This window comes from Aplysia californica, unplaced genomic scaffold (genome assembly GCF_000002075.1).
Source record: "Aplysia californica isolate F4 #8 unplaced genomic scaffold, AplCal3.0 scaffold00026, whole genome shotgun sequence".
Taxonomy (NCBI): Eukaryota; Metazoa; Mollusca; class Gastropoda; order Aplysiida; family Aplysiidae; genus Aplysia; species Aplysia californica.
The window spans coordinates 446265-469968 of record NW_004797296.1 but is presented as its reverse complement, the minus strand read 5'-3'; the positions used below and the strand labels follow the sequence as shown (position 1 = coordinate 469968).

Here is a 23704-nt window from a genome sequence, read left to right as displayed (position 1 = left end):
TGGTCAAAATGTTTTAAAACATCATAATGCACCAGTATATAAAGCTCTAGATGACACACAAAAGAAGAAAAGGAAGCACTTGTCTAAGATCTACGTGAAAATAGTCTGACACGTTTGAAAAAGAAAATTTACTGGAAAAGTCTAAAACAACGAGGCAAAGAATACATTAGTGAAACTAATGACATCATTTCTGTAGTACTGTATTCACACAAAGAAGAGCAAGTCTTCACAGAAACTAAACTACAGTGAAAATACTATCATATGCTACGCACACAATAATGTTTAAAAAAAGAAAACACAAGTAAACAGAAAATGCTCACAACACTGCACATATTAGAAACATGAAGCAAGTAAACAACACCATCACTTCCAATTGGAAGCATCCGTTCTCTTGAAACGTTATACTGCTTCAGTTACCTAAATGTAACTGTGTACTGAAGAAAAGACAAGGTGAGCAAGCATATAACATTATTTAAAGAGAAAAGAAGTGCAACTCATACACAACGGATATTTTTCAGCAGCACAACTTTGATATCAAACACCAGCAAGCCTACAAGATAACATAAAACTTTTAAAAGCAAAACATAACAGAAAAGTGACATTAAGCCTGCGTTCAAGGTTTTAAATGCTAACAGCAAATACTGCACAGCAAGCAAACCGGTGCATCAGAGATATTTTTTAATTCCCGCTTTCATAAAAAAAACAACAACATATTTGAGCACTGACAAGAATTTCTTAAAACTGCAACAGCCATACGAAACAGTCATATTCATTTATTTCCCAAACCAAATCAAGTTTCTAAGCAAAGGAAACATGCACCATCCTTCCACAAAATACCATCAACTGCTTGATGAGGCATGCATCAGCAGCAACTATTAACCACTATGGTACCAACAAGTAGCAAGTACCACAGTAATGAGTTTCAGTTTGAGGAAAGAGAAGCACACTGACACAACAATGGTTTATACTGCCGTGAAAAGTAAGATATATAGAAGCAAAAGAAGGGACATATAGAGAGGTCGGCTGTACCAGTGGCGCCCTCCAACCACCCACACTACAAAGATGAGCAAACTCTGAAAACTTCCAAGCTTGAGCATCAGGAGAACACAGTGAACTTACACAAAATCATAACAAAGCACAAAGCAAAAACGAAAAAGAGGCTCGGTCCCATCTTTAGGAAATAACTCCTCAACTCAGGACAACACCTCTGCTGGCCCATCGCCACCCCCAGCAGGCAAAACAACACTGATTGAAAGCACACGGTGACAAAGCCAGGGAGAAACAGAACAGTGACATTCCCCGTCACACTCAGCGTTCCATCTCACCTGAGTTCTCCTCCCTCCCTCAGCCTGTGGCCCCTGCCTCTTTGACCCCTCTTTTCTACCTCCTCCTCCTCTACCCTGGGAGGACTGCAGCCTCTCCGCCTCCTTAAGTCTCAGACTCTGAAATTCTATCACTGTCTCTCCCAGGGCATCCTGGAAAGTTGAACGGCACAGTCAAAGACAAAGTTCATGTTTCAGTTTGAGTTTGAAGAGAAGCACATAGACATTATAACAGTCATTTAGTGCATGGGGAAAAAGTAAGACAAACAGACAGAACCCACCAAAGGGTAAGAAAAGACATAGAACCTGCCAAGGCCGCCCCTCAACCACCCTCTAAATAGTGTTTTCACCATATCATATTTGTAAAAATTTCAATTTGAGTTGACGGTATGCTGATATTTCTTACTGTGAGATGAACATTCTCTTGGATTTTTCTATCTTTCCTGCCTTCAATAGACATTAGCTGAAACATCTTATTACCGGTACTGGAACAAATGAGCTTGTTCTGCCTATTTATTTGAGAGGAGGAGTTCAAACTTCCCACACTAGTACTTTTACTCTCATACAATAACTGCTGGTCACCATCATAAAATCTGGTCCATAATCAAAGTTACGTGTTGTACAAGTATTGGTCAGGACTCAAGTCAGGATCAAAAGCAAACACCTACAACCGTAATAGCCAAAATAAAAGGCAACCCAAAGTCCAACAACAGCTCGGGTACAGAGTGGGTTTTTCAAAATCTAAGGGGAACTATTTTACCCTTCAGAAGTTAACTCATGTCCATACTTTCGAGCCTTTTTCAATACAAGTTTAATGCTACAAAGACAGAATCTCTGTTGCTAGAAATCAAGAAATGAGAAAAACTCTACTTGCCATTACAATGAATCAAATATCAAATAAGGTTCCCAATCCAAAAAGATTCTGGCCTCATTTCATAAAATTATTAGACAATTTTGCATGACTTGGACACACACGCAGATGCAGATGGCTGTTAGTGTTAATGTGGCTTTATCTTGCGCCTCATTATCATAGGAAAGTGTTTAGTTGGAAACAAATTTAAAAAATAGAAAGTAATTTGTAAGTATGAACAGATGTCTGCACACTTCACAGACAAAGAGTTAAATTGTCATTCATGAGAGTTAACAACAAAAAAAACGGTTGGTGATCCCAAAAATATGCTTCCAGATTAGAAAAAAAGAGTGACTAGTCTTTTATAACTGGATTCCCAAGACAACAAGCACTGTGGGCACCAAAGAAAATAACAAGATAGAAATCATCTGAGATTTTAAAAAACTGCTTCAATCAGGCATTTCATATACAGCGAACACACTGTGTCCGCCATCTCACACTTAGCACCAAACCATACCATTACTGACTTATTTTCAGCCATCTATGTTTACGTGCTGTTTAAGCCTACCATTCTTTGTAACAAACTGTAAGATACAATTATTTTCCCCTCGTCCACATTCCAATTTGTGCGCCAGATGACATCAGTTAGTGGAAACAAAAAAGACCCACAAGATGACATTGAGCTACTTCCTATCGAGTCACCTGAAAAAAAGGTGAGTCTTCGGTCCCATTTGTGGGCGTCGACAGAGAGCTGGGGTGATCTGCAGCCTCTGCGTAGTCGAAAGGAAAGTTACGAAGAGGACCGGTGTCCCGACTCAGCCTGCCAAGAAGACTCCTTTCTGCCTGGGTGATCTGTTCTTGAAGGCGGGTCTATGAAAAAAAATATTTATACATGCTTTACACCCCCATTAACACACAAGTGAAGCGAGTTTATGAGTTAAAAAATGGACAACCATTTACCAACATGTCAACATAAAAGGTAAATCAAAACATGAAATTATCTTCCATTTGAAATTAAAAATCTGTAGGTCTGAATACTCACAGTAGGCTACATTTAAACAGTAAATTCTACAATATTTAATACAGTTTAATCACTTTAATACACACAAGAACCATACAATTCACACAAACTCAAATAGCTGGAAAATTTCCTATGAATATGACCAAAGAGCCAACAGAAAACTATACTTACAACCTGCAATTCTTCGTCATCCTCAGAAGTAACACTCTCACTGGGTGTTTGTTCAGAGTTGGCTGTGTCTGCAGTGTTGGCAGCTTTCAACCAAGCAGGAGCATTCTGGGGAACAGGCATTTCAGTTCAAGGATAAGTTGAGAGAGATCACTCATCAAAAACATCAGTCTCATCTGAATTGGTTAAAGATATTCAGACTATATGAAGCCATGTTCAGTTCCATTGCGGTTCTAAGAGCAATGTGCCATGGCGATACGGTTCAGAGTGTCACAGAAAACTTGGTTTATGTTTAATTATTTCAGTAAAGAGAAACATATCAACAGTCATTTTGCGTTGGGGAAAAGTAAATGGTACGCTCTAATCATCCACACACAGTACATAAAAAAGAAATAGGAGATAGCCTATTACAAACTTTCACGTTGTTATATCAACTGCTTACAATTCTGAACAATCCATGTTGCAAAAATATATTATTGAATTTACCAACATTTTATTTTCTTCCATTTACTCTTTAAACCAAAGCCTTACATAATACAAATAAATCTAAAAATCCTCAGGTTTTATACACAAAACTCTTTCAGTGAAAGACCTAGAGATAAAAAAGTAACAGTGAAAAAATAAAAGGCAAATGAATGATCATGTGACTTACAAACAATACAATTTTTCCTCCACCCTTAACTTTTGCTGAAGAAGATACACAGCAGGACTTCACAGGATTAAAAACCAAAGTAATGAACTGACTACGTAAAAAAACAGATACATAAAAAAATCCAGAACTTTTCCTGAACTTTGGAAATGTGTGCATTGGGATACAAAATTTGAGGATCATGTTTTCTAATGAGTCTTGTGTCAGACTATTTTTATATTAAGTGCAATATGACATGCAAAAAGAGATTTAAATACAAATAAATGTATAAGCATGAGAATATTACCCAAAAAATCCCAACAAATTCCAGAAATCTAGATTGTCAGATTTATCAAGAAAATGAACATATGTTCAAATAGAGAATTAAAATTTTTTAAAATTTTAAATGTGACCTACAAAGTATGTAATTTTTTACTCATCCTCAAGTCTCACTGCCTGAATAACTGAGTGGCTTCGATGACCTTACAGAACAACAACAACAACAACAACAACAAAAGAAAACGTTGTTCACGTGACCAACAGACAAAATCATTTTTCCCCATCCATCAACTCTCACCGAAGAAGATGCGCTGCCCGACTTGAGTGTGGTATTGATCACATCCTGTAAGGAGTTAAGCGTCCGCTGCCTCATGAAGTCTGAGTCCACTTGCCGCATCTCACGGAACAGCTCCAGGAGAAACTGGGGTCTGCTCTGGTTCTGGGAGATGAGGGAAGCAACCTCCGAGTAGATGGTCTCTCTCAGCGTTTCAAACAGGGTGTTGTTGTCATCAGGCAGGTCTATGGATCTGAAGGCAGAAAACAAACGTTAACCACTGCACTTTACCAAAGACAGGAACATCAATTTTAGTTTTATTTTGAGTATTAATAGCGACACAAGTAAGTCATTTAACTGTCGAAGATTAGAGGTATTACTTGTAAGTAACATATAACAATAGGAAAAAGGGTGGTAGATGTTTGATAGAAAAGAAGGGGCAGACCACACCAGAACACCAGCTAACCACCTACAAGCAGGTATGTGTCTGCAGGCAGACCTAATTTTGCATAATCAGACAGGTCTGTGGATCTGGAGACAGAAAACAGAGGGCACATAGACAGTATAAATTGAAATAAACTGACTAGACAAATGACCCTCCCAGAAGTTGTGTAATCCTTCCAACTGAGGAGGATCAGAAAAGAAAACTTCAATATCCATATCTTACTTTGCACTAGTCTGTTCATTTCTCTGTCTGGAATGCTCATCCTTGATGGACTGAATGCTGGAGAAGCTTGAGCCAGCATCCCCCTCCGCTCCAGCAATGAGCGAGGCGTAGGCAGCCGCATCAGCACCTCCAGAGCTGGTCCCTGAGCGGTAACTCACTCCACCCTCACGCTGAGACAAGCGCTTGCGAGATGCCAGTGCCTCCCGACTTCTACTCAAGGAGTTCTCCACTTTAGGCGTTGACATTCTCAGACCTGAGGGGGAGAGAGAAGAGGTACGTGTGTTTTAGTTGAGGTGAGCATCACAATTCATATCAAGTTTTAAAAATAAAAGAATGCACAACAAAAACCGTAACAAAACAATATAAGCAGACACCAGAAATTAGCAGTGCACTTGACATCTGAACTTTCAAGACTTATAAGAGAGATAACAAAGACACACCAGATTCCCATCTACATAAAAACCCTGTGGCCCTGCAGGCTAATAAGACTCACCTTTAAGCTTATCAGGAGTAATAATTCTGAAATGACTAATATATTACTAAATTTCAAAAAATCTTTTTCAAATTCAAAAATTAATAATTCAGATTGGCAGAGAAAAGGCCAAAAAACAACAAGCACAACAAAGTAATTCCACTAAATCTAAATATTCATTTCAATTAAGATGAGATAATTACCCTACCCTATTGATACATTGCAAAATTGTCTCAAGTTGGTATTTAAAGACAAACCCATATTTTTTAACTTTTTTTTGGGTCACAAATAAAAACCAAATATTACAATGCAAGTTCATGAAAAAATGTTTACTTAAAAGGAAGAAAATGATGATGCAAGGCATACCTGAAGTTGGGTCACTTTCAGATTTCTTAACTCTGCTGCCTTGCTTTCTGCAAGAGATATAGAAGAAAGACACATTTACATTTCAACCAAGTAGAAAATTACCATAACTCACATAAGAGAACACAGTTCACAAAAATTGCATCTTTCACCAATTTCTACTTAAAACCCCAACTAATCCATGTAACAGTTACAACTTTTAACTTATATACTGATGAAAAACATGACATACTTCAAGAAAAGTAATGCTTCAGAGCTTTAAGGCAAACATCAACGGAAAAGCAGACATGACTTGACAAATGAGGCGATTGCTTTGACCAAATAGTCAAGGTAAACTGTGAATAGACCCTCATTTGTAGACTGAGTACAGGAGGATGTCCTAGTCTAATTAACCATTTGAAAATAGAATATCAAAACAATAAATCTTGAGAATAAAATAGCAGTCCCCCCCATGAACAGAAAGAAAAAGAGGTAAAACAACAAAACAACAGAAAGGAAAACTAATTCTGTGAAACCCTGTACCTTTTGCCCTGCTTTTGAAGTTCAGGCTTCAAGTAGGAACTCATTCTGGGCACAGGGCTCTCGTCCAACTCCTGGTCTCCGTCCTCATCGTTCCCGTCATCGTTGACATTCTGTGAGAAGAACGAGGGGAACCCGGACCCCATACCTTGAGGCTGCTGCTGCTGGCTGCTAGAGCCAAACAGGTTAGAGAACTGGGCAAGGGAGTCGGCTTGTGAGGCTGAGTTAGGTGTAAGGGTGTTCACAAACTGGCTGAAGTCTCGGGTCATGGTTGAGGCAGAGGAGCCCCCATGGGACAGGTGGACATTGCTTTGCTGAGGCATCTGGTACGAAGACGGGGAAGAAAATTTTTTATTCTCTTAACCTTAAAAGATAAATGATATAATCTCATTGAGCTAACACTATCTTTTACATCCATAATATTTCCATCCTAAACAACAATCCATTTTGAGCACATTACTAAGACATCTTCGCTGCTTCGTTACAAGTTCCAATTACCTGTAATGATACACATGGCAAAACATGAACAAACAAGGTTTTAATAAAACAAACCTTATGTTCTTCATCACAAAACTATTGTCATTTCATTTCCAACAAAAAAAACCCCATTAAAATTTTAATATTTCCATAAATGCCCTGATCTTATGTCATATAGCTTCAAACTAAAACAAATTAACAGTGAAAATGTTTCCCTGCTGTATAAATTAAAACTAACTGAGGATACAACTTACAGAAACTAAAGTGGACTGGCCCAAGGGGTTGAAAACAAATCCGGAGCCTGTGCTTTGTTGTGGTAAAGACGAGTGGGAGCCTGTGTTGACACTGAGCCCTGTCCCAAGATGAGCCAGGCTGCTGACAAATAAAAATAATGGCTATGTCACAACGTTATACAAAGAGGCCCATTCTGAGAATGTGACATAGATATAAAAGACACAAAAGACCTTTATATGATTGTTCGACACATAGACAATGACTCAAGCATGAGTACATGAGATAAGGGACAATCACCGAATAATCTTTCACAAGACATGTGGCACTACATATCATTTCCCTGAAAGGAGAGAAAGCAATTGCCACAATAGGAATTATTATACTCTGAAAACAAAAATGTTGTCAAGCTATTGTAATATTCACTTTACCTCTTTACCCAGAACTGCTCAAAATTAAAGAATTCACCAAAATTTGTTTGACTATGCAACTGACTTGTCATTGTTACTCCTGGTAAAGCACTGTTTACTGAAAACAAAATGGTTGAAGATCATAGCAGTAATGAATTACACCTCAACATAATCTCTGTTACAAGAACAAAAACCACTGGGTTTTAGCTAATCTGAGCCAGATCAACTTTTGTAAGGAATCAATTTAACTAAAAATCCCAACATCCTTCAACTACTCAAATGGCAGAGCCACACTCAAATAATTTCACTAATCTCAGACCACCCTTCTTATTTAACAGTGCAAAAAAAACAATTTCTGCCATTGTCCAATGCCAAACCTTGAAAGTCCAGGGCCCTGCCCACCGAGAGAAAGGTTGCTGGAGGAAAGACCATGTCCAGAGGATGGGTTAGGACCTCGGAGACCAGGACTGTGACTGCTTAAGAATCCTGCTGGGGCTGTGTTGTTCAGGGAAGTCTGAAAACAAAACACAACAGAGAAATGAAAATCATTATAAATCATTATATCCATGTTGAAGTAAAAGGCAAGTTAGATAAAGTCAGTACTGAAGAAAAGAAATCTAGGATCAAAGAAATCCAAATCAAACGAAGTGCTGCAAACTTTGTATTTACTAAGACTAAATCACTCACTTCCCACCCTATTCAGTATTCTGAAAAGCAAGCAAGCACTACAGTTCTTACATTTAGAGAAAAATGAAATTATGGATCACTTGCCAGCTTATTTTCATTATCTTTATCTATATGGGAGAACAATAGGTACATGAGAATTACTGCACCAAGTACAAACATGTACACTCACCTGGTGCCGACTAAGGCTGATTGACTGGGCCCCTACAGTGGTAGCAGCCTGTAGGTTGTAATTGCTGTTGTTCAAAGCTGTCGTGGAGAGAGCTGGACGTAAAACCGGCCCTGCACCAGGAGTCAAGTTCTGAAAACTGTGATCACCTTGATACTCTTGTACCTGAGAAAAATCACAAAAATGACTTTGTCAATTAAAACACAACAGTAGCGATACAAACACCTTTTAAGTCTTGGGAAATATCATGATTAATTTATGCGCATTACGTAAGTAAGTCCGTATAGAAAGGCAGTACCACACGTTGCAATGAAAAATAACCAACAAAATAGCCTAATAGAAAATGCCAACACAGGAGAGAAAAATTGTTACAGGCACATAAGTTCATCTATGTCTTCCCCCCCCCCCCCGTGTCTTTACCCTTGGTGGCTTCAGTTACAAATTTAGCAGTCTTCTGGTGTCCAACAGCCCATAATATTTCTGCTGGGGGGACCACATGGGTTGATCAGACCTACTCTCTCACTTTATGGTGTATATATATTGCTATATCACTAAACATATGAGGAGTCATTGTCAGATAGATCGTAGATTTTTGCCCTGCAGCAAAATACAGGATGATTTGAATTAATACTATAGGTGAATGATAATCAAGGCTACAATGAATGAACTATAAAAAGTTCCTTTCATTTTGTTCAACATTACTTTAAAATTCTGTCTTAAAAATAAAGCAACGCCATTAAAATTGAACCCCAGAGAAAAACTTTATGCCCAATAGTCAATTAACCCCTGCATTGGTGAGGATGTCTGGTGTTTCCAAACATGACCCCAGTGCTTTCTTGTTGTATCTTCATTTTTTTAACATAGAAAATGTGACATCTTCTTAAGCTCACTCTTTGTCATGAACTGTTTTCACTGCTTTTAAAAATGGAGATACGACAAGAAAGAACTGGGGTTGAGATAAGTAAAACACAGAAGAGGAAAAAGTAATAATCACTACAGCAACCATAAGCCACCAACACCAGGCACTTCAGATCTCCTCATGTAGCAGCCACGCTCACCTGAAGTTGCAACATCTGCATCTGTTGCTGTAGCTGCTGCATGTCCACCTGCTGCCTGGACAGAGACTGGACCAACTGGCCAAAGCTCAGCATCATCGACTGGTTCTGCAACTGGAGCATCTGCTCTTGGACAGGGTTCAGGAGGCTGCCTCCTTGAGGGGCATTTTCTGGTGAGATGGAAACACAAGTTGATTAAGTGGTGATAAGATAATCTGAAGCACAAGCAATATGGTACGATTTCGTGCAGTGTCTACGAACTCGTATGTGAAAAAGTTGATGAAGCTGTGATATAATTATCTGAAAAGCAACCAGCATTTAGGATTTTATTTAAATATCTACAATCATCTTGGGGAAAAAAACGACCACATTAATTATCTGACAGAAATTTGTGACAGCAATCAGCAAACTATAGTCATCAATAATATATTTTCAGGTACGTCTGTGACATATAGATTTCTCTTTTTTTTAAACATGATTTGATTCTGGAAATTCAAAAGGTAGCAATATGGGTGGAAAACTTCTGAAAAGCAGCAAAAACCATTCAGCTCACAACATCCTTTTTCTCCTGACAGATCATAAGTAAAAACTTGAGAAATAACAATAAGTATGGATTGTAAAGCACAAAGAGCTTGCTGTTGAGCAGGAATTTGCGCTACACAAATACAATCTATTTAAGTGCTGTCTATCGAAAAGAGTTCAAACTCTGAGAATTTTGAGCACACCTTGACTGAGCGAAACACTCAGCTGTCGGTTCTCCGATTCCGACTTCCTCAGTAAAGCTTCCACTGAACCACTGAGATTGCTGAGGCGATCCTCCACCACCCTAAACCACTCTCCACTCTTTCCTTTCACTTCATCATCCTGCATAATCTCTTCAGCGGATCGATAGTTCTGTGGACAAAGATGAATGGCATTTTTAAAAACATTATCACATAAAACCAGTTTCGATATTATAATCTTCACTGCCTGCCTCGATAAAAATTTTGATATTATAATCTTCACTGTTTCAATAAAAATTTTCTTCCCGGTCGGGTATCGAACTCGGGTCTCTTGCATGTGACAGCAAAACAATTAACTACTATATCTCAGTTGCTGGTAAACACATTTTCCTATTCAAGAAAAACTGTAGTTATCATTAAGATCCATTTCTCTTTAAACCCCATCTGACGTGGGGAGTGTCAGATACTAGTGACAACTGTTTTGTTTCATTTAGTGCTAGCTTTTGCTTTTTTTAAAAAACTACTCCCGATTCAAGTTTTTAAAAAAGATAACGACTAAGCCTTTGTTTACGCCATTTAAAAGTTGGAGGCAATTTTTGGGGGTTATGAGACATAGCGCACCAGGTTTAGGTGCCTAGAAAAAACTGTGGGAAACAGAAAAAACCTCAGGGTGTAAAGAGTCAATTCGTGAAGTTTTACACATTTGTCTACCATTCTAAAATCAATATATGGCAAATGAAAACAAGCTTTACAGTCACCAGTGACATTTATTGACATGTTATGAACAGTTTTTAGAGCTTCCGAACATCTGGATAAGAACAAATGGGAGACACTACGGAAAAAGGTAGTATTACAGGAAAAAATTAACTAAAATATCTCCGCATCTCAGTCAAGGAACATGAAACATGATTTTCAATGAGCATGCACCAAATCCAGCTGTCTAACGTATCCAGGGTCAAAACAAGTGCTGTACAGGAATCCAGACCACAAAAGTGTGCATCTCACCTCTTGACGAAGTTTGGCTTCTCTATTCCTTCTTTGAGACTTTCTGTTACTTTCTTTCCTTTGTGGTTTCTTTGTATCTGAAGTGGAAACAAAAACACCAATGATGTTGGGAAAGTTTTAAAACTACTCTGCCATCTGGGTTACATCTCTCCAAGAAATTATTTAGTTTGAATATCTATCAAACAAAAATGAATTTACAGCGAGGTGTGCTCTATAGTAAATTCTATGATTGCTTATACATTGTAAAATCTAATACAGAAAGGAGAACGTATCAGAAACTTAGAAACTTAGCTATAAACTAAATAAGATATATATTTTCAAACATCCAACTAAAGGCTTATACCTCACTAGCAAGAAAGACTAATAACAATAATTATAAACTGCATTGCGTGGTGAGCATCACATTAAAAAAGTCGTGTGTGTTTGTGTTGTTAAATGATCTCAAAATGTGCATTTTCTGTCTTTTGATTTATCAGTCGAGAGATAGTTCTGAATTGTACAGAGCTTAGAGCCTTTTAGGGATTAGGTGCTACAAAAATGCCCATTATTATGTCATTTGTCAAAATGTATTCATTCATATGCAAAATGACAAGATGGTAAGTATAAAATCTGATTACAGATGTGTTGGATCACAAATTAGCCTTTTTTTAAAAAGATGACACTGTTAGGAGACATCAACTCATGTCGCTTGTCACCAAGGTTGTGTTCGTCCGTCTATGCTGCACTCCTCGCCTCAAAAGGCAGCATATTTCAAGGTCTTTGCTTTGATGACTTTATAAAGTTTAAGACGACTGCCCAATCTTACACTTATGATGTACGATGTAAGTTTATGTGCTGAAACGTAAAGCTGTCAACATGAAATCAAGACTGAAAGATGCTCCTGTGTGTAAGCTACTTACTTCTATCATTATAGCTGGGCTGGGGGAATGTCTGTCTGCCTCTGGAAGTCTTTGGTCGGGCACCTATGCCCATGCTGGCACCTTTTCTAAGAGACTTTCTGTGACGAGCGTCAGCCTCTATGGTGTAAGTACCATTGTCACTGTCGTTTTCTTCTTCTTCCTCCTCCACCTGGACGATTCCATCACTAGGGTAACCTGAGGGACAAAAGGGAAAAACAATTTGTAATGACATTTTCATTGAAAAATCACAGGCATAAAGTTTCAGAGCTTAAGTCACAAAGCACACTTACAAGTACGCTTTTATGTCCCGTCAGAAGACAGAAAATACTCATAAACAAAACATCACACAGATATGTCAGCAATGTAGATAAATATTTCTTTATCTAACAATGGAATAGCAAATCCTTTAACTTACCATCATCAACTCCATCTTCATCCCCATTAACTCTGTCGTTCCTCTCCTGTCCATCTTCATCCTCTGTGATGTTTTCAAGATTGTCAACAGTTGATCCACCCCATGTGGCCATGGTGGCATCGACACTGGCTGGGATGCTGCAAATAGAACAGTATGAAACTCATGGAACAATACAATGTTTCTCTATTGCCAGCTTCATCTTAAAACAAAACTATTATGTTATCAGTTCCATTGGATTTCTATAACAGACTGCACTTTCTGAGAGCATGTAGCTGCTGTCTGTTGCATTATATTGCAGTAGCAAGGACAGGCATAATTCTAATCACAGTAAATTAAGAAAGTACAAAGAACTTCTGGTTACTTTTTCCGACTACAAAAAAGAAAAAAACCCAACAACCCTGAAATCTTGAAACAAACAATCTGACGCAAGCGTGTCTTTGTAGATTAACTCAACAATTAGGTTCAAAAGAGTGAAAGATATAGTTCATTAGAGAAGAGCAACATACTAAAGTCCTGTTGCACAGAAACTATTACGTAACCTACAAAACAAAGCTCCATACTTCTGCACTTAGTTTCCAAAAGCTATTGCACTAGATAAACATGAATAACTCAAAAAAATATAAATCCAAATAAGAAAGTGGGAACAAACTTCTTCAAAAAAACCTGACCCAAAAAAATCTTACCCGAAAGTATCTGTGTTAAGCGACACAGTGTCACTTTGATTGTCTTGATTCCTTGAGTATTGTCTCTTGTTTCTGTCTTTCTTCATAATAGCCTCCAGTTCTTTCTTTTTCGATCTCAGCTCTTCCCTCAAAATTCTTTGGCGTCTCATTTTACTGTACAGTTCATCATTTGATGCAACTACAGAATGAAAGAAAATCAGTACATATACCTTAAAATTGAGACGTCTGTCCAAACATAACATAAAAATGCTGTGCTGCCATAGCTTTCATAGAACAAAACAAAATAAACAAACAAACAAAATTTAAGTTTTTCTCTCCATAGGTTGTGAATAGACCAATATGAAGTACCATTCCATTCAAAATAAATCTTTTCTTAGTTGTTTCTCAGGTAACTTCAACAAATGAGAGTTACTTCTCTACACATATCAAAATATTCGTAAAACTTTTCTTGCCGTATCATCGACTTACAAGTAACAACAGTGGCATTGGGAGCTTGCTCCTGTCCAGACTTTCCCATATCTCTGCTCTGCTCCGATCTCTCATCCTGGTCCCCAGAGTTCTGAGTTGAAAAAAAAAATAGACAAGGTAAAGAATGTAACTATATATACATACATCACCAACATAACATCAACTCATTTGCTACCAAAAGGATAAAATAAAATGCCATTGCTAGACTGCTTAGATGCATGAACTTAAGGGAAAAAAGACACTGCTTACCCCACATGACATGCCATACAAATTTCTACTTACACCTTTATATCTATGTCATTACATCTTTATATCTATGTAACTCACAGACACCGCTACTACATTATGTTGATGGGGTAAATGGTACACATTTACAACAAACCAAACCTAAAGTGTGATTAAACCTTGAATAGACTGACCCCGCCAACAATGTCGTGCATCTGCTTCAGCTGACTCTGTAGCTCCAACAGACGTGTCCTTTCCTTCCTCAGCCGCTCCAGCTCAGCTCTTGGGTTCTCAAGACCATCGATGGCATCCATCTCTTCTCTGGGGAAAAAGGAAGAAGTTTTTATATACAAAAATAATTATAAAAGGCATATTTCTTCTTTTTAAGTTCCATAAGAACATAATATAGCAATGACCACGAAAAACCTTTTTTTTTTTGCCAGAAAGTGTTTGCAAATAGGTGCATTTTGTAGCTTTATCTTCACAGAGCATGGAACTTTTTGAATTTTTGAAATCCATCAATAAACAAAAAAGTTACGGATTTTTTAATCAATTAATTTCTGGTACACTTTTATATAATGAAAAAACCCAAAATATGGGACGTTCTTTGGTGAGTTTTGAGACAATACTCGTCATAACTCGCTCATTTCTCGGAGTATTTAAATGAAACTTGGAAACCCAGTACATTTTCTAGTGCAGAATCTAGTCCTGCTTTCAGATTTTTCATAGCTATCCTATTTTTTGAGTTATGAAGACGTTTATAGGTAAAAATGTGGCGGTTTTCGGTGCGTTTTGAGACAATATTTGTCATAGCTCACCTATTTTTTGGAACATGTAAATGAAACTTGGCAGTCTAGTACATTTTTTAATGCAGAATCTAGTCATGCAGTCAGATTTTTAATATCTGTCATACTTTTTGAGTTGTAAAGACATTAACAGGTAAAATTCCAGGGAAGCTGAGAATGTTTCGGAGTGTACTATGGTCTGCTGGGGTAATAATATAGTGTAAAGCGCATAGAGACTGCTGTTGAGCGAGGATATGCGCTATACAAATGCTATTTATTATTATTATCATTAAAAAAGTGGCGTTCTTTACAGATTTACAAAGATTATCAGTCATATATTCTCCCAGAGTCATGATATTTTAATGAAACTTGGCAACATAAAAGGTTCCTCCTTGCCAAGCAATGCTCTGGATCAATTTGTCCCAAAAATGTAAGTAGAGAGCTGGATTTATTAGTCTAATAAATCCAGTACTGTACTAGTAAAAGCATGCATACTTTGTTATAGAAAATAAGATGTCTCTGTGTATATTCCATTGTTGGACAGTGTCTTATTGTGTGGTAGATTAAGATGCGTTCAGATAATATAGTTTACAAGTCATGGGAATATTTCACATGTGTAGGCTACAACTCATACAATAAATGTAACATATTTACACACCCCCCTCTCTCTCTCTCTCTCTCTCTCTCACGCGCACACACACACACACACACATGCATGCGCGCGCACTCACGCGTGAACGATAACAATGTATAAACGGGACTATCTTCCCAGACTGGACTTAAATAAGTACCATACTCTTTAATAACAATCTTAATGCCTCACTTTCCCAAACAGAGCACACAGGACGAGTCTAAGTGTACGCTTTCCCAAGAGGGGGGAAGAGGCTTTCATAACGCAAAAACAATGCCATACCACTTCTCAAGATGTTTGCTTTTCTGTTTCTATTCTTCTGTCATGCAATCAAGCAAATAAAAATGACTACATCTATTGTATTGTGACTAAAATGCAACAAAAACGCAAGTTATCAAGGCCCCCGTTTAGTTTTCAAGTATCCTCCCCCCCCCCCTTTCCAGTTCACATAAGCGGGGCCTCGTTTGTAGCGCCCGAGGCGACCGATGGCTGATGACGTCACTGAGTGGAAATTTCCCAGCCGCAGGCCGTTCACCCACTACGCGCAAATGGCAATGTCGCTTTTTCCCTTAGTTACTCCCACATTTTTAAAGATTATGCGAAAACTGCTAAACACAGAAGCTTGAAATTTTAAGGGAATAAAGAAAAATGGTGTACAACGAATCAGTAAGTTTGACAAATCACAGCTCCGAAAAATCTTCAAAGCGCACCACATAAACCACTTTCGCAAACGTTTTCGACTGCTTCTAGGATGGGTACAATGTTGTCAAACTGCATACTACGAGATTGACCTCTTTTCTGATTGGCTGCCAAGTTTCATTCATATCCATTCACGAGAAGCGGCGTGAGAGCGAGTTGAAGACAACAACCTTTGCGTTAGTGCGTCCCACGAAACACCCCCGCTGCGGGGGCCAAAAATCGGCAGAACAAAACGAGCTCGGTGGGCATTGCTACATAATAAGACATATGCATTGAGTGAAAAGTCATCTTTATTTTTTGGACTGACACAAATGCTGCTCATAACTTTAAAGAGATGTGTTAAATGTAATTTGCATAACAGTAACAACTTATTTTGCCCCCAATCATCCAGTAGCAACAATATATGAAACAGAAGGCATTGTTCAGAGTAACTACTCATCAAAACCTTAAGCCACTAGCGGCAATATTTCTAAATATAGATAAACAACAATTCTTCGCCCCCCCCCCCCCCCCCCCACCCCCCCTCAACAGTGCCTTTAATTCTAATGAGATAATTTGGAGTACAAGCAAAAGTTAATAGGTAAATTTTGTCTTACCTCCTCTGAGCATCAATGGGCACCTCCCCCTCGCTCACGGAGACGTTAGGCTCATCTGTCTGTGTGGCCTGTGACACGGCCTCTTCCGCTACACTGGCCGCCAGGTCCCCCAGGTTCTCAGGGAGAGCCCGGGCAGCGTCGGGCGACTGCTGGACAAAAGCCACCAGGTCCTGGAGCTGACGAAGTTTTTCTTTGGCTGCCTTCAATTTCCTGTTAACATGATAAATAGAACCATTCAGTTAAAACAGAATATTGAGAAGGAACTGAAAAAAAGCAAAATATAGGTGTTACAGAATTTGAAAATTACAGTAGACACACATTTTCACACCTACTATTTAAGTAACTGAAATTTGACATCTCATGCTATCAAAATAAATCAGACAAATACTCATTTAACAAACTTGTTATGACATTAAACATATGTTTAGTCATGAATCAAATTCAAATGCACCCTAAAACAATCACAATAAGGGGGGAAAAAACAACTTAGAGAGCATAGAAAAAGAAGAATGACCAGGACAACACTTACTTGACTTTCTCTTGAATCTCCGGGTCATCATCCCAGGGGCCTAGATGTGACCACTGAGAATCTGACTGCGAAACAGAGGCATTGTCCTCATCCGAGTGCTCATCACCTTGGTCTGCCCCTGTACCATTAATGATTATAACCAAATTATTGCTTTCAAGGCTAGAGACACAAAGCATAGCAGCAGAGAATAAGGTAACGTTACTATACTCTCACACAACTGTCTGTTGTTCTGAAACAGAGATGCGCATTGAGAAGCATTTTACACATATCACAACTGACAGAAATATGAGTAACACACCACTTGACTGTGCTCGACAATGTAAGAAAAAAAACCTCATTGAAGTAACACATTTTTCTGGTGGCAATGACAATATGACAGTTTACAGCAGACAGAAAGGTGAAGAACAAAATGTAAAAAAAAACAACAGACGAAACAGTCAGTTGGGACACATGAGTATTACTCTGAAAAAACTTGCTGGCACACTTGTGCTGCAAGCAGATTTTTTCTAGTTTAACAAATCACTTTTAGAGCAGAATCAGAACCCGACATAGAATCACTGAACACACTCAGGAACTTATGGTAGTAAGCAACTACAAAATAAAAACTACTACTTGAAAGTTAATAAATAAGCAATCCTCGTTCTAAGGTCAATTCACTCACTGCCATTCATGCTCGTGGAGAACCCACATAATTACATACTTATGTGAAAACGAAGCACAAACACAATTCAGGATACAAATATTCTAAGTTTAAAAAGATCTGAACAAACAAATGAGACACAGAAATGAATCAAAAAAGACAGAAAAACTACTAAAATCACAGGCTGTCACTGTAGGAAGAAAACATGACAACGCACCGGCCAAGTTCAGCAGCTGAGCCATGTTCTGTAGAGAGGATGCCGCTGCTACAGCAGCAGAAGCATTCTCTTCCTCTTTAGCCCACCGCTTTTGTTGTTTTTGTTGCTGCTGGTGCTGTTGCTGCTGCTGCTGTTGTTGCTGAAGCAGAAGGAGGTCCAGCTGTTGTTGGGGCTGACGTTGTTGCAGCGATGAACGACTTCCCCGGAGGTCAGAGCCGGCTTGGGTGTTCCTGGGGAGATATGGCCAATACAAGTGTAAATAACATTGACATTTCAAATACTATGACTGCGGGGGGCGGGGCACAGCAGTCAGGTATGTCTGTTAACTCTCGCCATCTATTTAAGACAAAACAAAACCCACAGATCAGACAGCAACTTCTTGCTCATTATTTTCAGGGCATTTTTCATTTTTGAACCGTGAAAGTCACATTGGCAACTGATGTACAATTGACAAAGGCATCAGCAGCCAGTTCAGTTAAATTTCCCTTTTACCATACAAAAAGCACCCTTTCATCCAAAAATGTATTGCTCTGTGACCAAGTATTTTTCTTTCATTATGGCAACCTCAAGCAATCCCTCCCTCTCAACTGAATCACTGAGTCCCACCTCCATTTCCCTTTTCTTCCACTACTGTAAACAATCTACCACATAAAATATATCAGAATAAGACTTAAAAGTCCACTTGATTTTCCAACATAAATACTATATTTCCAACTTCAAAAATAGGACTAGTTTATAAATATAAACACATTTCTCACACTACAGTTCCATGACCAGGAAAGCATAACATGATTCCTGACCAAGAAACAACATGGTTAATTTCCATTACAGATTGCACACAAGCTGCCTCGTTTTCTAAAATAAAGGTATACATGCAATTACACAGATGACTTTTTGTTCCATTTTTCAAATACATTCATTTAACACAATTTTAAAAACTTTTTAGTACCGATTCTTCACCGACAAAACACTTCCTTAAAACAGCATCCTGTAAGCTTCTTTACAGATATTGCTGTTGGCAAGATGGACACATTTTTATTCTGTATTTCAAATAGAGCAGTGAATAGACCTATCGAATAGAACAATCTTTGCTTAAATTCTTACGAAAGAGCTCTTTCTCCACTGTCGCTGAAACCTGGCAAGGAAGACTGGTCGTCCCCATCCCTTGCTTCCATGTCATCTTTCTGAGTTTGATAATACTGGACTAATCCACGTAACTGATCCAGCTGTCCTCGGACTTCTTTCAGACGCCTGTCAGAAATATGGGACACATTTAAAACCAACACATACAGCGATCATGCCAAACATAATAGACTCCTGTTCCACTGCCCTTCTTTATTCTATTTTATCAGAAAACACACCAACCTGGACCTTCTCCCTCCCTCTAAAAAAGAAATCCCAAAATCAATATTTTTAGGTTTTCTTCTTTCCTCACATTCTTTAACCCACTACCTACTCACCACATTTTTCATAGGTAATTTTTACTGCGGTAATAGAGAGGTAAAAAGAAATTCTAAACTCAGAACAACAAGAACTACTGGTAAGAACATTAACTAACCAAGAGCAGAAAATCATATTCAATCTTCACTCTCCCAACAAAATGTGAAATTACTTGAAAGAACATCAACCAAGAACAAAAACTCTTGTTCAATCTTCACTGTCACAGCAAAATGATAATGTATTACCTCAGTTTCTCAGTCACTTCAGAGTACATCTGTGGATCCATATTATTCTCCCCATCAGCACTAGCCAGTTCAGAAAATGTTGCCATTGCACTCTCTAAAGCACTTGGAGCAGCAGTCGCTACATCATTCATTCGAGTCTGCAGACTGGCGGGCAAGCTCGAGCTGGCAGCCATGTTGGGAAAGGAAGGTAACGGGGGCAAGGGAGGTGGGGTTGGCAGCTGAGCCTGCTGCGCTCTCTGTTTAGGCTGGGCTCCAGATGACGGGATGTTGGTTAAAAGAGCTTGACTACTGCCACTCAGCAAAGGCTGTGACTCTGGAATAATAAAGAGAGGTAAATGGATTATGAACTAGCAGAATATCTAGAGAAAGTAAAGTTGCTTGTTGACTAATGTTATCGGTGGTCATTCCATACATATGGAAAGAATATTGTATAGTTAATTCAGAAAAGGTGATCTTACCATACTCGACATTCCCTAAATGCTACCCAATAAAATCTGCTCACCATTATTCCGTGGGTTTGCCAGCGGTTGTTCATGAAGCATCTGCAGTTCATGAAGCAGCTTATCCATACGAGATTTCTTGGTTTGGAGCTCCAACAGTTTATTCTGCAGCTGTTGTCGATCCTCTGTCAGGGCTTGACTTTCCACCTCCATATTCTTTTGCCCTTCGTCACTCTATCAATAAGAACCAAACGAGAATCATAATATATGAGATGTTATTTTATTTAAAACAGAAAATAAATTTTAGACTAAAATATGAGCATCAACATTTCTCTGACAAGCCAGCAGGGCAATGAATCAGGACAAATGGCTCTCAGAATTACATACTCAACAGTTCTGAAGTGCAACAAGAATGAACAAAGTCAGTGAGAATACAATAAGAATGATGTTCAAAAGATCAAAAAATAGAAATACAGTCTTTTAGTTATTAAGATAATCTTTTATCTAATAGAGAGATGAACTTTTTAAAAATTTTAACTTTTGAGAAATTGTCTGTCTCTATTGATAAGTTTCATATTAAGACAACAGGTAATTCCACAATTCAATTTTAGTCTCGAAAAATAGATTAACAAATTGAGCTACGAAATCAAAGAGAGTGAGAAAGGACATCAATGAGACAATACGATTCAAAAACTCACTCTAGAAAATTCATTTCGCAGAAAGTTGAGCTGCCTCTTCAACTCAAGCAACTCATTGGGCAAGCTTGCACCCTCCACTTCCCGAACGTTGGAATTATCTTCATCATCTGACTCCGGGTAGCCTACAATGTTTGACTTGAGCACTCCACTGTCACCACCCACAGCTCCTTTCTGCTCTTCTTCCTCCTCCTCCTCCTCTTCATTATCCTCCAGCTCATCCTCTTCCTGAGCCATACCACCTCTGCTGGCTATGGCAGCCATAAGGTCCAGGCTTTGGGCTTGCTCGGCCATCAGCTGTTTCTGGACTATTTGTTTATTTGTGCTGACCAAGGCGAGAGCTGCCCTTGCTGAAAGACAGAAGAAAACCATGATAAGTACCTGAGTGTACATATGTTTTCAGAACTTTCTGTCACCCTCCAACCAAACTTCACAAAAAAAATACATGAATAAAACAGTTACTGTTAAAGAGAAACACAGTTCTATATACAGTGCTTCCACGAGCTGAAGCTGAAAAGTAAGGTAAATTCTGCAGGGGGTATGGGGGCCGCAGAGTCCCCCAGCAGGGTCCAGGGACAGTGTCCCGGTGGGGATTCAGGGGGCGAAGCCCCCTTTAGAAATTGAAATTTAGTGCTTTTAGAGGGTAGAAAATGGCATTTGGGAGCCTGTTTGAAGATATTGCCTACAGCCCATAATATTCATTTTTTCACCAATATTTTTTCTTGTTTGACTCCATCACCAGCATATCTTTCCAATGCTGGAAATGTTTAAAACCAGGTTCCCCTTTCATTGCTACTATAATTCAATTAATTTGTAGTCGCACCATTGACAGCAGGCAAACCTGGGAATAATGAATAGATGTACCTTCAAAATACGGTTGCGCAGTGTATACCCACATTTTTTCTAAATTTTCATGTCTGAAAGTCGCCTGTCACAACCTCGGAACACCACTTCAAATTATTCTTGATTTTATACATGGTGCTCACTATGGACGGGATCGGCCGGTCGGCCGACTCTATCACCTCAAAAACAAACGTGTTTGTTTTCAGTTTCAAAGCAAACACGGTTGTTCGACCGAGTCAGGCGATCAGCGCAATCGGCCGATACCATCCGTAGTGGGCACGACCGTATCAGCATATATTTCTTTCATCGCGGCCCTTATATTGCGTTCACGTGCCGTAGAATCTTCGCATTGATAATTTCTCTAGATCTAGATAAAATTTGCGGAAAAAGTTTCTTTCCGACAGTAATTTTCTGTCTAAGATCAAAATCAGTCTTGATCAACGCGCAGATTTTCCAGCCGCGGCAACAATCCGAAGATAGACAGAAGGAATGAGTGAATGACAGAAAGGAGGAACTTGGCACAAAAGGTTCGCCAGATTTTGATCCATCTGCAGGAAAAAAATGTACTGCCGACCAACACACAATGAATGCATGGGACTGGGACATAGCGGTATGTCCGATTGCAGGAAATGCGCAATTTGGCAGGTTTCTACGATAACTTGTTGCCGAGAGAATTACCGTAAATATCCGTACCTTATACAAGACGATACGAAGGCGAGTACGGAATTTCGGTTGTCCTGCACTGTCGCAGTTTTTTTAAACGGAGGGAGTAGATAATGATGGAGGGACAAGTACGGAACTGGCAGAAAGTACGAATTTCCGTAAAAATACGGAAGAGTGGAAGCACTGTATATAAACCTAAAAAACAAAAAAACTGTACAAACCTAAGAGGGGTCATTTGAGCAAAGAAATAACAAGACGAAAACAACCAAGTAAGATCAAAACCAAAATACTACTTTTATCCTTTATTTCATTGACTTTTTTCTACAAAACGCAACAAAAGTGGTTGGTCTTTTTTGACAAACCGCGACATATCCGCTGAGTGCCAATCAAGTTCTTTCCTTGACTCATGTAGCTTCACTTATGATTAACAAAAGTTTGTCAGTGGTTCTTTCCCTTCCTAATTATTATAAAGTTAGGACTGAATTTGTGCGAGTACAAGCATCATTAATCATTTGTAAGTCACACCCAAAGTTACTTTGAAATAAATCAATTTTATTAAATACAAATTCATCTCCATTTGTAAAATATCAAGTGAATTTCGCATTTGGTCAAAAATGTGAGGAGATCACACCAATTTAAAGGATAAGAATCCAAATACATTCCATTGTACAACAAGTACCAACTAATCCTTTCATCATAATACTTGCTCTTAAAACAAGGCTGCTCATTGGTGAAGTACAAGAAATCTTCATTTCTCTCAAAACTAGAATCAAGGATGTGTCGCATTTTGTGGTAAAACTGTTAGTATTCTGTATCGTGTTCCTGCCAAAGAAAATCCCTCAACACTACTCAAAAGTTACCTTTGTTATCCCTGGCTTGTGCGTCCAACAATTTTTTCTCAGTCTCCCTACGCTTCAAATTGAGTTCCTCTTGTCGGCTCATCAGGGACTGAAGCTAAAAGAGCAAAAGGAATAACATTATTGGGAAATCTTTAGTACACATCTTATTTCTAAGGGCAACAAAGGCGTGCAAACCTTAAAAATCAATGTATTTGTATTTGTGAAAGAGTAAAGCTTTAAAAAGTTGAAACATCAATAATTTGCCCTTATACATATGAGGCAGTACAAGATTTTCATGCTATTTAAGGGGGAGGGGTACTTTATAACTTATCTCGGTAACTATGAAAGTTCAGGTAAAGCCTTTTGGCAAGGAGGTTAAACAGGAAAACATCTCTAAAAAGCAACGTTAGGTTTTTTTAAAAATCCACCGTTACCA

At 38.6% G+C, this 23704-nt stretch overlaps 1 protein-coding gene across 6 annotated transcripts in view; it reads right to left on the bottom strand.

Moving 5' to 3' along the window:
* The window catches only part of LOC101849024 (pericentriolar material 1 protein), a 55442-nt gene that overhangs the window by 14260 nt on the left and 17478 nt on the right, over positions 1-23704 (bottom strand). For 3 of the 6 annotated variants that reach the window (XM_005091124.3, XM_005091128.3, XM_005091127.3), the window contains exons 10-35: positions 23290-23383; positions 20927-21273; positions 20291-20462; positions 19789-20101; positions 19208-19354; positions 18104-18333; positions 17247-17364; positions 16718-16927; positions 14201-14327; positions 13782-13872; positions 13314-13491; positions 12631-12767; positions 12216-12410; positions 11317-11393; positions 10315-10483; positions 9593-9759; positions 8538-8699; positions 8059-8195; positions 7295-7415; positions 6567-6886; positions 6048-6094; positions 5210-5462; positions 4567-4795; positions 3365-3469; positions 2875-3042; positions 1326-1475 (exon numbers count right to left, since the gene is read on the bottom strand). In XM_005091124.3, the coding sequence (XP_005091181.1) occupies positions 1326-1475; positions 2875-3042; positions 3365-3469; positions 4567-4795; positions 5210-5462; positions 6048-6094; positions 6567-6886; positions 7295-7415; positions 8059-8195; positions 8538-8699; positions 9593-9759; positions 10315-10483; positions 11317-11393; positions 12216-12410; positions 12631-12767; positions 13314-13491; positions 13782-13872; positions 14201-14327; positions 16718-16927; positions 17247-17364; positions 18104-18333; positions 19208-19354; positions 19789-20101; positions 20291-20462; positions 20927-21273; positions 23290-23383 (4464 nt within the window). The remainder of the gene's footprint in view (positions 1-1325; positions 1476-2874; positions 3043-3364; positions 3470-4566; positions 4796-5209; positions 5463-6047; positions 6095-6566; positions 6887-7294; positions 7416-8058; positions 8196-8537; positions 8700-9592; positions 9760-10314; positions 10484-11316; positions 11394-12215; positions 12411-12630; positions 12768-13313; positions 13492-13781; positions 13873-14200; positions 14328-16717; positions 16928-17246; positions 17365-18103; positions 18334-19207; positions 19355-19788; positions 20102-20290; positions 20463-20926; positions 21274-23289; positions 23384-23704) is intronic. The other 3 variants (XM_005091126.3, XM_005091125.3, XM_035973094.1) reach the window with 3 other exon arrangements.